The sequence below is a fragment of the Zea mays genome, chromosome 9 (genome assembly GCF_902167145.1).
Source record: "Zea mays cultivar B73 chromosome 9, Zm-B73-REFERENCE-NAM-5.0, whole genome shotgun sequence".
NCBI lineage: Eukaryota > Viridiplantae > Streptophyta > Magnoliopsida > Poales > Poaceae > Zea > Zea mays.
The window spans coordinates 41,084,734-41,097,865 of NC_050104.1; the positions used below are offsets into that span (position 1 = coordinate 41,084,734).

General features: G+C 42.1%; 1 protein-coding gene across 6 annotated transcripts; it reads left to right on the forward strand.

The window, feature by feature from the left end:
- Positions 1-1,798: 1,798 nt before the first annotated feature.
- On the forward strand, positions 1,799-7,202 carry LOC103638290 (uncharacterized). 6 transcript variants are annotated; one of them, XM_020544456.2, is made up of 17 exons: positions 1,799-2,105; positions 2,651-2,824; positions 2,982-3,071; positions 3,151-3,416; positions 3,502-3,705; positions 3,792-3,884; positions 3,983-4,078; positions 4,168-4,503; positions 4,590-4,682; positions 4,756-4,827; positions 5,049-5,135; positions 5,216-5,272; positions 5,352-5,411; positions 5,492-5,551; positions 5,651-5,707; positions 6,632-6,868; positions 6,954-7,202. In XM_020544456.2, the coding sequence occupies exons 2-17, from the start codon at positions 2,656-2,658 to the stop codon at positions 6,972-6,974; spliced, it is 1,998 nt and encodes a 665-aa protein (XP_020400045.1). In that variant the 5' UTR covers positions 1,799-2,105; positions 2,651-2,655; the 3' UTR covers positions 6,975-7,202. The 6 variants fall into 6 exon arrangements, 5 of the variants coding, with proteins under 5 accessions (XP_020400045.1, XP_035818415.1, XP_020400043.1 ...); XR_004852609.1 differs by lacking the exon at positions 1,799-2,105 and having other exon boundaries at positions 2,114-2,824; positions 5,646-5,707; XM_020544454.2 differs by lacking the exon at positions 1,799-2,105 and having other exon boundaries at positions 2,114-2,824.
- Positions 7,203-13,132: the final 5,930 nt, after the last annotated feature.

Consider the following 13,132-nt stretch of genomic DNA (forward strand, 5'->3'; position numbering starts at 1 on the left):
CGAGGCCTTGGCTTCGCTCAGAAGCAACCTTGACTAAATCGCCACATCGACTGACCAAATTGCAGGGGCATTTAACGCAAAGGTGGCCTGACACCTTTATCCTGACACGCGCCCCCGGCAGAGCCGAACTGACCGCCGTAACTCCACCGCTCCACTGGCTAGTCTGACAGAAGGACAGCACCGCTTGCGCCACTCCGACTGCAGTGCCACTCGACAGAGTGAGTCTGACAGGCAGCCAGGCCCTGCCAAAGGCGCCACGGCGAACTCCGCTCCGCCCGACCCCAGGGCTCGGACTCGGGCTAAGACCCGGAAGACGGCGAACTCCGCTCCGTCCGACCCCAGGGCTCGGACTCGGGCTAAGACCCGGAAGACGGCGAACTCCGCTCCGCCCGACCCCAGGGCTCGGACTCGGGCTAAGACCCGGAAGACGGCGAACTCCGCTCCGCCCGACCCCAGGGCTCGGACTCGGGCTAAGACCCGGAAGACGGCGAACTCCGCTCCGCACGACCCCAGGGCTCGGACTCGGGCTAACGCCCGGAAGACGACGAAACTCCGCTTCGCCCGACCCCAGGGCTCGGACTCCGCCCTGGCCTCGGCCGAACGACTTCCGCCTCGCCCGACCCCTTGGCTCGGGCTCGGCCACGGCAACGGGAGGCAGACTCAACCTCGGCTTCGGAGGAACCCCCACGTCGCCCTGCCTAGGGCACAGACCGCCACGTCAACAGGAAGCGCCATCATCATCCTACCCCGAATCGACTCGGGTCACGGAGAACAAGACCGGCGTCTCATCCGGCCAGCTCCGCCAAAGGGGCAATGATGGCGCTCCACAAGCTCTATGACGACGGCGGCCCCCAGCTCTCTTACGGAAGCAGGACGACGTCAGCAGGGACTCGACCGCTCCAACAGCTGTCCCTCCGCCAGGCTCCGCCGCACCTCCGACAGCCACGACATCACGCCAGCAGGGTGCCCAGATCTCTCCGGCTGCCACATTGGCATGTACCTAGGGCGCTAGCTCTCCCTCCGCTAGACACGTAGCACTCTGCTACACCCCCCATTGTACACCTGGATCCTCTCCTTACGACTATAAAAGGGAGGACCAGGGCCTTCTCAGAAAAGGTTGGCCGCGCGGGACCGAGGACGGGACAGGCGCTCTCTTGGGGCCGCTCGCTTTCCTCACCCGCGTGGACGCTTGTAACCCCCCTACTGCAAGCGCACCTGACCTGGGCGCGGGACGAACACGAAGGCCGCGGGACTTCCACCTCTCTCACGCTCGACTCCGGCCACCTCGCCTCTCCCCCCTTCGCGCTCGCCCACGCGCTCAACCCATCTGGGCTGGGGCACGCAGCACACTCACTCGTCGGCTTAGGGACCCCCCTGTCTCGAAACGCCGACAAAAAGTTACAAAAAATAGCTCAAACTGTATAGATCAATGGTATGAAACGTAGTGGAGATGTGTCCATTTTTGAAGCACCTGTATTCATACTTCTGTATAGTAATCTAAACTTTTTATCTCAACCAACCAGGAACATGTTATGACTCCATGCCATGTTTCGCTATTGTTTAAGCACATTTGGTATTTATTTATTTATTTATTTCGGCTTGAAAAGGCATTTGAAGCATAGAAATTAGTAAATGGTCCAAAATAGAGACATAAACAAAAGTTAAAAATATAGCTCAAATTGTGAAATTTGGCATTTGATCTGAAATTTGGTAATTCCATATTTGTTCTTTCCCTAATTTTTCAAGTTTTCCCACCAATTTTGTTGTGGACCCACCGTACAGACCCTACAAACCCATCTGCTGGCTGTACATAGCGGCAATGTGATCCCTAATCCTCGCACTCTTTCCTCACGCAACTTCTCCCACTACTCACGCTACTACCCCTGCCCTAGGCCACGTCCAACAGCCTCCCCCAATCCGTCCTTTGGCTTCGCTGGCGACGGCGGAGGCTGGTGAAGGCAGGAATTGGTGAGCGCTCCAATTCGGGGATTGGCGGAGGCTGGTGCGCGCCACGGCAGGAATTGGCGGCGGCTGGTGCGCGCCAGTTCGAGGAATCGGCTGCAGCTCACAGAGGACGCACGGCGTGTGTTTCCTTGCCCTCGGTTGTAAGGCTGCACCAAATCTGGGCCATGTTTTCACTTGTCTGAGTACTGCTGCATTTCATAGCAGTTTCCTTATACTTTAGTTCAAGTAACCTTGTACTAGTTCTTATTGTTTCTGTAGTTAGCAGATGTATAGTTCCTCTGATTTTTGTAACTAGATATTCATAGCAGTTTCCATATACATTATTTTACATAGCATCCTGTTAGGTGTTTTTCAGAAACTGCATTGCAGACACATTGTCCATAGTTGTGGGATACTTGGAGCTAGTGGTAGTAATGTCAACTTTTACATGACTTGTTTTTATACGATGTCTAAATACTTGCAGACACATTGTACTTTGTTTGAAGTTTTAGAGATGTTAGTAAAACAATTTTTCCTCATTGAGTTGGGCTCTGTTTCAGACTCCAAGTGTTTATTAAATCAAGTCTGTTGATAAATTCTTTTCTATGTTGGCCATTGTATGGATTAATGCTATGTTTTACTGAACTCCATTTACATTTCTAGACCAACTAATTACACATGATAAGTTTTTATTTTGGTATGCCAGCGGACATGGCTAGGGGTATGAGAAAGTGCATCATTCAAAGCCAAGAAGAGTATTTGGTAGAGGAGCCTATTGGGGAAACAAGTCATCGGCCACGAGATGCAGCATATGACCACCATCCTTCTGCTAGAGAACGCCAAAAAGAAAGCGACAATGGTAATGAGTTCAATGACCTAGGTATGTACCAAGATATAAAATTAATTGGGAATTAAAACATAAAACAGTGACTTCAATTTTTCAGCTAATAAATAGTGAATACTATGTCCTACTTTTCAAATTTTATTATATGTTTAGGGACAGCAACTGAAATCTCTCCATTATTATATGTTTTCAGATCATCATAAAAAAGATACAACATCTTTTGAGACTACTTCTGGAGTGTACCCTTCTCCTGATGATGCGGATATAGAGGATTCTGTTGAAGGTTCTTACACTTCATAAATTGTAATTTATTTTAAAATTTCAACCATTCTTTTAATTGTTTCTAACATAAAACTGCATAGGTCAAACTAATGAAGCAATAAGTCGTGGTCCGAACAAACTTAAACATGTTTGGAACCTTCAAAAAGGAAAACGAATTGTAGTTAACTGTAACGAGCTCGGCCAACCTATTGGAGAGGAGGCAGGAGTCTTAGGAAAATTCCTTGGCATGGTTGCTAGGAATGGCTGCTTATGTAGCTTAAGCTTCAAAGATTGGAGATTACTGATAGGAAAGAAGGACAGGAACAATGAACAAAAAAACAAGCAAGATGTACTGAAGCAAGTAAAGGTGTGTATATTAACATTTGTCATCCTCTGAACTTTGAAGCAAAAATATAACTGAACTTTCATATGGCCATTTCATTTTTGTGTAGATGAGATTCCTATACCTTGCCCGCATGGAAAAGTGGATACTTCGAACTATTGGTGAGAGATGGAGACAACACAAGTCCAATCTAAAATCCTTACATTTTGATGCGCATAGGAGCAAGGAAAATAATCTAAAAAATGTTCCAAAAGGCGTCTTAGATGATCAATGGGTCGCTCTTGTGAATAATTGGTTTACAACAAAATCACAGGTACATGGACAGTTTAAAAACTCATTATTCCTGTAATGAAAGACCTATGCTATTTAGTTTATATTCATGTTTTGTTGCTATGATAGGATATCAGTGAGGCAAATAGGATAAACTGCACAAAAAGGAAGGCGACCCATACATCAGGAACAAAGAGTTTTGCTCGGAACAGGGAAGATATGGTATTTCTACAAACATAGTTGCCAATGCAATGCTTATTCCAATTCTCGAACATGCAGTATTGTCCTTACATTTATTAAGGATCATTTATTTGGTACAGAGGGAACAAGATCCAGAAAAGAAATACCCCCATAGGGCTGTATTGTATATCAATACACACAAGAGTAACATCACAAAGAACACAAACCCACATGTGGTACAATAAACTTTGCAAATGTGCTACATTTTACTGATTTGAAATACTTCTTCCATAACGCTTAATGAGTACACTTATGCTTTTACAAGGTTGCGTTGAAGGAACTATTAGTGCAAGAACCAAGTTTAGCTGACACTAGTCATGGAAAGGTTGCATGGAAAGGAGATGCGCTTAGCCAAATTTTAGGAGAAGAGAAGCCTGGCCATATCCATGGTCTTGGCCTTGTTCCGAATCCAGATCAAGTGTTTGGTGGATCAACTTCAAGGCATCTAAAACATCTTAATTTAACCTCTTTGGATGCAACATCAAGTGAAGATGTAGTATCTCTTCGACTTCAAGTGGAAAAACTTATAGATCGTGTCCAGAAGCAAGATGATACTATACTAAATTTGCAAAATACCTTGGAACTGCAAAAAAGTCACCATGTAAATTCAAATCTGTTTTATTCCTAGCTCTTTCAAGAAAGGTTTTACTCAACAACTTCTATCCTAATACTTGTGTGTTGTTACAGGAATGTCTAGATGAACCTTTGTCGGCATCAAAAGATCTTCAGCCGACTATGAATCAAAAAATTAATCTACTTGATGAACTGAATAGCACAATGGTATGAATGCTTTACCTACAATTCCATCCCAGTTTTAAATTTTCAAGGTACCATTTAACCAATTACTATAAAGGCGGATGAAATCAAACATGATGGGTACGAGGAGCTGCAGGCCCAGTGCAAAAAATCTAAAATTCAAGAAAAGGTTAGTACGTTGTACTCAGCATAATTTTAGTCTACATTGTGTACACCTAGAACAAGTCATCAAATGCCCAAGATGCAAAATTACTCAAACACAAAAGAGTTTCTATTGCACAAAAGATCAATTGTATCCCTACTTTCGATACATTGATAATTACTATCTTATCAAACCACATTTTTGTTTAATATTGAATTCCATTACTCATTACTTGTGTTTAAGTGCAGGGCAAGCCACCAATGCCACGAGGAGGACTCCAAGGTGGTAGAGTTTCTACATCGTTAAATGTAAAAAATAGAAGTAATGCAGCCAAGGTGATGATCGATGTGGTCCATTTATTCTATTAAATGTTTATATTTGAAAATTGTCATACTGAATGTATTCTACACCATAGGTGATGAACCAGGACACTGCTCGAAATTCCTCTAATCATGAACCATACAAGAACAAGGTAGTAAAAAAATTTATTCGGTATAATTTTAGTTATTTTCTAGTGTGGTTTTTGTAGAAATTGCATTTGTCATTTGCAGGGATCTCTAGAAAATTATTTGCCAAGTACTAAAGACGATCAGTCTACATCAAAACGAAAAGTATGCATCTCAATCCTAAATTTCAGTATGTGTAGTCACACATATTTGATTCACTATATTATTGTTTTTCCTTAAATCAGCGAGTATATGGTCAATTTCAAAGTGAGGAATTTTGGACACTTGACGAAAATCATGAGACGGTACTACTGCACTATTTATTTATTTATTTATTTCAAATTTGTTTAGTTTGCCTAGCTAATGATTTTACTTTATTTCAAAAATGTGTGTTTTAAGTGTAGATCAAGCCACTACGAGGAGACACATTACAACCTAGTAGGATTTCAACAGGACTGAAGGTCACTTTTTTCTATTTCCCTATCTTACATCATTTATAACCATGCTTATTATCACATTTTCTTCAAAATGATGTACAAGGCAATGTCTAACTCATAGCTCAAAAATAATTTCTTCTGCTTTTATATGCTGCTGCATACTAATTCTTGAGGTGGGGGATGCATTGAATGCAGTTCACAAACTGAAACTGCACACAATCTGCTTACTAATTCTGCTGTTTACTAATGCTTACTGTACACAAACTGAATGCAGTTCACTGAAAACTGCATATAAACTGAAACTGACAAATGGCATACAATGTGCTATCTGAATTTCTTGAGGTGGGGGAAGCACTAAATGTAGTTCACACAAACTGAAGCTGCACACAAAGTGCTTACTAATTTTGCTGCTTACTAATGCTTACTATATGCTGCTGCTTACCAGCTGCACACAAGCTGAATGTAGTTCACTGAAAATTGCACAAACTGCACACAAACTAAAACTGAAAATGTCATACAATGTGTTCTCTAAATTGAATGCAGTTCACACAAACTGAAATTGCACACAAAATGGTTACTAATTATGCTGCTTACCAAAAATGTGTCAAGTTCCATTCCAGAACTTAAGTGGCAGACAATTAATTTCTTCGAGGAACCATATGTTGCTGCAAACTAATTATTTAGGTGAGGGAAGCACTGGTAGAGGTCATTCTTGGTTTTTTTACTAATGATGTGGCTGGTAGAGGAAGCACTGGTGGGGGAACCATATGCTGCTAGTAGAGGTAATTCTTTAGGTGGGGGAAGCACTGGTGGGGAAACCATATGTTGTTGCGTACTAATGTTGTTGCGTCGTGGCTGGATCTGCCGCTCCTAGCTACAACTATCCCTGTCCATAATTGTTTATGTACTGCGCATTTATTTAATCATATACTTGGACCTATGTGTTAGGTTGGTTCTCATATTTTCTTGAAGAGTTGGAGGAATCAAAATAAGAAGGTTGCATTAGGTACAATAATTGGTTGTGATCCAAAGCAACAAGTTGGAGGAGATCCATTGGGCAAAGAATTTTGGAAGGTTCGTCTCGGTCTTGTACTTGTGCGTGATGAACCACTAATACGGCCCTACAACAATTTCGTGGTTCTAGGAGACATAGACAACGACCCTATAGCATGGCCTTCAAGTTGTGTAAGCTCTTTCAATTCTCTCATAAAGTCATACACTATTTTACAAACTACTGCATTGGATTAAAGCTTTCTGATTTCATTTGCAGATAGAAAAGGCAGCTCTTTAATGTCAACCATTGAATAACAACAGATCTACATGAGGGCTATGACTTTGATTCTTCTTTAAATTGGCGTTATTAGTGATGAGAGCGATGAGTCTACTGAGTCCGGTTTATGAGTCAACCTTTGTTTGTTTCATACTATCATAGAAAAAATGTTAATTCATACATTGTGCAATGGATTAAGTTGTGGATGATATTTTATAACGACACTACTATTTTTAATATAGACTGATTCCAGATTATTTGCCATGTGTGAGCCAATAATAGTTTGGAAATTGATAATGTGCAATGCACATGCTTTGCATATTTGTTTTGATCCAAATAAAAAAATAATTATAAATAGTTTTTATTCGGTGATTACTTGCAACGTTTATAAAAGTGTTGCCGTAATAAAATAAATAAAACATAAAATTGAATAAAATAAAAAATTCCTTACAATGTATATAAGCGTTGCCATCATACATTCTAAATGTTGCAATACATCTACAGGATAACTGGCTTAGTTGTGGTAGAAACACATATAACCGTTTCAGTAGGCATAAGTATCCATTGCTATCTAGCAACGATTATTAATTGTCACACCCGGATTTTAGGGGTCCAAAACCCGGGCGCGAACATAAACACCAGGTGTGCTGGGACCAAGTCTCACACATATGATGCATAGTGGCACAGGATCGAATGTCACATCTTTACTATATAATAGGAGTTCTGTACAAAAATAATTAAATAATTACATCATAAGGAGACAACGGTCCAGCAACCCAAAGTTGACTGGGAGACGACGGCCTAGACCTCTCACGAACTCATCACCGCATCCTCCAAGCGCCTCATCCTGTAGTACCTGCTCTTGACCTGTGGGGGGGGGGTGTGAGACAGCAAGAGTGAGCTCACATACGTTCATCGCTCAACAAGTTGTGGGGAATAATGTGCATGAACTCGCCAAAGGTGGGAGCTCACGTGAAGTGTAAGGCTTACCAAAGAGGATGGTTAGAGCTGAGCATTGCTTTTAAAGTTGGTCAAAATTTTATTAGCAATTACTAAGTATAAGTAAATACCAACCCAATTAAGTAGTAGAACAAAAGTAACAAACTCACCTGCGATGCAATGCATATGACAAATTGAGTTTAAGTTCCATAATTTAATCATGTGAGTGTCCGAGCCGCTCATGACCGTGAGCACGGCTAGTATACCAGTTTTACACTCTGCAGAGGTTGCGCATCTTTACCCACAAGTCATGTTACCCATCTGCCAAGGGATCGCGACTTCCCATACACCTCTACCGAGGAGGCGAGGCAGGGTAACACTACGAGGCCTTTACAAAGTTCCACTAGCTTCAGAAAACCCGCTACAGTTTATAGGAAGCTCCAATGCAGGAATCCCTTGCAGGACCGCCATCACAGCAAAATCCTCCCGAGGGCCTCCCCAGGAATCCCTTGCAGGACCGCCATCACAGCAAAATCCTCCCGAGGGCCTTCCCAGGAATCCCTTGCAGGACCGCCATCACAGCAAAATCCTCCCGAGGGCCTCCCTACACTGACCACTCCCCTACTGCCCTTGCCCCTTTCGGGTAAGGTAGTCTTCCACTAGCTTTCCTAATTAATCGGCCAAGGGCGTCCCATTAAACCCTTGTGGTAGCACTGTTTTCCCGGGTGGTTCTCCATGTTCCAATTAACATAATGATCTTATCATGAACAGTGATAATAAACAGATAATAAAAGTGTGATCATGAATAATGTATCTTCATACCCAAAACCACATAAAGCACTAGCAAGTACTACCCAAAAAGTCCAGTGGTAATCAAGGTATAAAGATAGTCAAACTAGGGTAACCTATTGGGTCCCATCAAAATTAACCTATGCAGATCATTATGATTAATCAGAACATGACTGGGTAAAAAGAAGTGATCAAGGGCACAACTTGCCTGGGCCTTGAGAATCCAGGTACCAGGATGATCTTCAGGTGACTCGTGACCTCACTGCTAGTCGTAGCAATACAGACATACATGGTATAGGCAAAATTAACATTACACCAAGCATGTAAATAAATTACACAGTAATAATCTAGATATTAAAATAAGATCATAGGAACAGGAATCATTAATTTTGGGGTTGTAGATTTTAAGTTATGAATTTCCTAAGATTTAAGGTGATTATAATAGGATTAAATGATAAATTAATTCCCTAACAGAGTTCATGTCAAAACAGTGATTCTAAATGATAGAGAATATTATTACAAAATTTTAGGAATTGGAATGACTCAATTTGGAGCTAAAATGAATTAGTTATGAATTAATTAAGTTTCTGGATTTATTTTAACACTAAAAATCATTTTCTAAATCATTTTCTATGATTTTATAACTCTCTGGACTGGGCGCACTAATATAAAAAAGCACAGGGGGCTCGACGCAAGAATTCCCAGACACAGGGAACAGGATCCCTGAACGGCGGGTTGATTCCAGTGTTTGTCAGGGTCTCTTTAACAAAAATGTATGACGAAGGGGTATGGGTGATTCTAGGCCGTTGGATCAGACACGGACGGCTCGGATTAGATTTAGTATAACCCGAACCGGTACGCATCTACAACCGTTCGATCGACGATTAACGGCCCAGATTTAATGACACCGAGATCACGCCGCAGCCCTCCGATTGAATCCTACGGTCCAGATCTAAAGCGCGAAGGGGTATCCCTTTGCCTAATCGCAGCCGTTCAGAGACCGATCAACGGTACCAAACCCATCTTCCTCCCCGGCAGCCGAGTCTGGCGGCGCGCGTGCTAGCCACGGCGGAGTCCTCGCCGGTGGAAACCAATCCAGGGCACCAACGCCCAAAACTCTAATCCGTTAGGTTCTACACGTAAAGGAGAAGTAGGCGAACATGGGAGGCGGCTTCTTACAAGGATTCCGGCAGTGTCCAGCTCCGTCCACGGCGCGGTGCGGATCCGCGGCGGCGTTGAAGCTCCGGTGAGAAATTGCCGGTGTAGACCGCCCTCCAACCCGATGTCGATGCCACGGAAACACCCGCCGAGTCAAGGCGGAGCTCCCCGCCCACACGCGCAAACCCGAGCGCGAGTACAAAGGAGGGTCGCCGGCGACGGGTCGCTACGGCCCTACGAGCTCACGGCGGCGACGGTGTTGGTGCACGGAGGCGGGTACAATTGGATGAGATGAGGGTGGGGGATCACGGCGGTCTTCTTATATAGTCCAGGGCGCAACGGAAGCGCCGATTACCACGCGCCCGAGCGCGGAGTCCGCCAGTGAGGAACGAGATCCCCGGCGACGACGGAGGCGGGATCGCGCGCGTTTCCGTTGTGAGAGAACGAGCTGACACGTGGGTCCCGCGGAGCAGTGAATCCGAGCGTAAGCGTGCGCGGGGCGAGAGACCGGGCAGGGGGCCCCATGCGTCAGCGAGAGCCCGTTTCACGCACAAGCTCCACAGCGCGCCGACAGCATGGCCCCACCTGTCAGTGACTCGTGAGGTAAACGCGGCGGAGGGATTTGGGCCGCGCGGGAGGGGAGAAGCTTAAGTGGGCCGAATGTGAGGTTGTTGGCCCAAATAAGGTTTTTATTCTTTTTCTTTTTCTTTTCTATTTCCTTTTCTCCATTTTCAAATCCCATTTGAATTTCAAGTTTGAGTTCAAACTTTGTGTGGATCTTCATTTATAAACTCATCTTTTTGAGATTAAAAATGCTAAACTTGAAGATATTTGGTTATTCATTGTATGTATATTTTCATATCTCTTCTCTTTTCTCCCTTTCCCATTTATTTTCTATTTTCTATTTTTCCTTTCCATTTGAATTTCAAATCATCACAAGTTTAAAGTTCAAACACTTAATTTGGATACACATATAGAACTTTAGCATAATGCACAAAACCTATTTTATGTATTTCTTTATTTATTTTAGTTCTTTTAGACAAGCTTTTAATCATATAGTAGAATAATCCCTACCTTATTACTTCTAGGGAAACCAAATTTATATTGTAGACTATATATATTAAGAAATAGTTTAATCATGATTCTTCTTTATAACCTAACCCAAAGGCAATTTTAGATTATCTAAGTATCTTTAATTATGTATTTTTAACATATTCATGAGTGGAAACTTCTAAATTATGATTATCTTTAAGGAAAGGTGTTTTGATTTAAAATCTTTGAGAATTTTTCCTTGTCTTTACAAAATTGAACTTTAGGGTGTTACAAATCCTACCCCCCTTAAAAAATAATCTCGTCCTCGAGATTTGTAAGAAAAGGGATGTATTAAGTTTGGTTTAAGAATTTAGTTTCCCCATATATTTAGGAACCAAAAGTTTTGTTCCAAGTTCTTAAATAATTGTTAGTAAGGGATTAGGAATATGGACATTGTATGCCTAATCATCAATTAGGTTAGTTGAGGTACGGTTATGGCAAGTATAGGTCGTGGCAAGGAAGAGTATAATAAGGAAATACTTCATCTAGAACTGTGGATCTTGATTCCGCTGGCGATTCAACTTGATCTTTGAAGACTTGAGTTGATGCTTATCCCTTTTTTTTTGACATGGTTGGTCTTCTTTGACATTTCTTCTTAGAGTTGCCATCCGAGTTAAGTACATATAGTTAGGATAGCCGAGGTACACGAGGTAAGTAGGTTTGAGCAGAGTTTTACTTTGCTTTTTGAACAAATGGGTTAGGCAACCTATGATGTAGGTTAGGTTGTTGTTTACGGACGAGTTAGTCCAAGGTATTAATTTTAGGTAAGATATGTTTATAGGATTAAGGCCTAATTTTTGTCGCCAACATTATCTAACTAATTTAAGTAACTCAAATTTGGATTAGATCATGGTTGTTATTCTAGAGTGGAATTAATATGCTAATTAGGGCAAGATGAATCCATAAGAATAAGGTAGAATCTTTTGAGGTCAGTTAGATCTATTAAGATGGGATAAGTAAAGTAGTTATGATAAGATGAATCCATTAAGATAAGAGAGAGTCTTCTAAGATAATATGAATTTGTTAGAATGGGATCTTTTAGGATAAGATAAATCTCTTAAGCTAGATGTATTCCAATGGGGATAATCTAGGTTGTCTAGTTATTTTATAAATATATTTTTTTATACCTATGTGTATATGTAGATGCAATTATGGACATTACTCCACAACTCATCACACTCAATCAAAGATCCAAATCAGGCAAATATCATAATAACAAACATTCAAGTGCATAGATATAAAAATAGTTTTTTTTTGTTTTTGTTCCTAAGATTAGGTCTCCTATTCCTAAAAGTCACTTTAGGTACATGATTTCGAAGTGTGAAATCCATATTTGTCTTTTAGAAAGAAAAGATAAGAATAATCAGAGTAAAGCGGAAATAGATGAGAAAAGATTAAGATAAGTTTAGAAAGAATCAGAGTAGCAAAGATAAGTAGGTAAGGGTTGTCTAGTTCTATCTAGGTTTCGTCCTACAGTCAACATTCCTCTGATACCACTTCTGTCACACCCGGATTTTAGGGGTCCAAAACCCGGGCGCGAACATAAACACCAGGTGTGCTGGGACCAAGTCTCACACATATGATGCATAGTGGCACAGGATCGAATGTCACATCTTTACTATATAATAGGAGTTCTGTACAAAAATAATTAAATAATTACATCATAAGGAGACAACGGTCCAGCAACCCAAAGTTGACTGGGAGACGACGGCCTAGACCTCTCACGAACTCATCACCGCATCCTCCAAGCGCCTCATCCTGTAGTACCTGCTCTTGACCTGTGGGGGGGGGTGTGAGACAGCAAGAGTGAGCTCACATACGTTCATCGCTCAACAAGTTGTGGGGAATAATGTGCATGAACTCGCCAAAGGTGGGAGCTCACGTGAAGTGTAAGGCTTACCAAAGAGGATGGTTAGAGCTGAGCATTGCTTTTAAAGTTGGTCAAAATTTTATTAGCAATTACTAAGTATAAGTAAATACCAACCCAATTAAGTAGTAGAACAAAAGTAACAAACTCACCTGCGATGCAATGCATATGACAAATTGAGTTTAAGTTCCATAATTTAATCATGTGAGTGTCCGAGCCGCTCATGACCGTGAGCACGGCTAGTATACCAGTTTTACACTCTGCAGAGGTTGCGCATCTTTACCCACAAGTCATGTTACCCATCTGCCAAGGGATCGCGACTTCCCATACACCT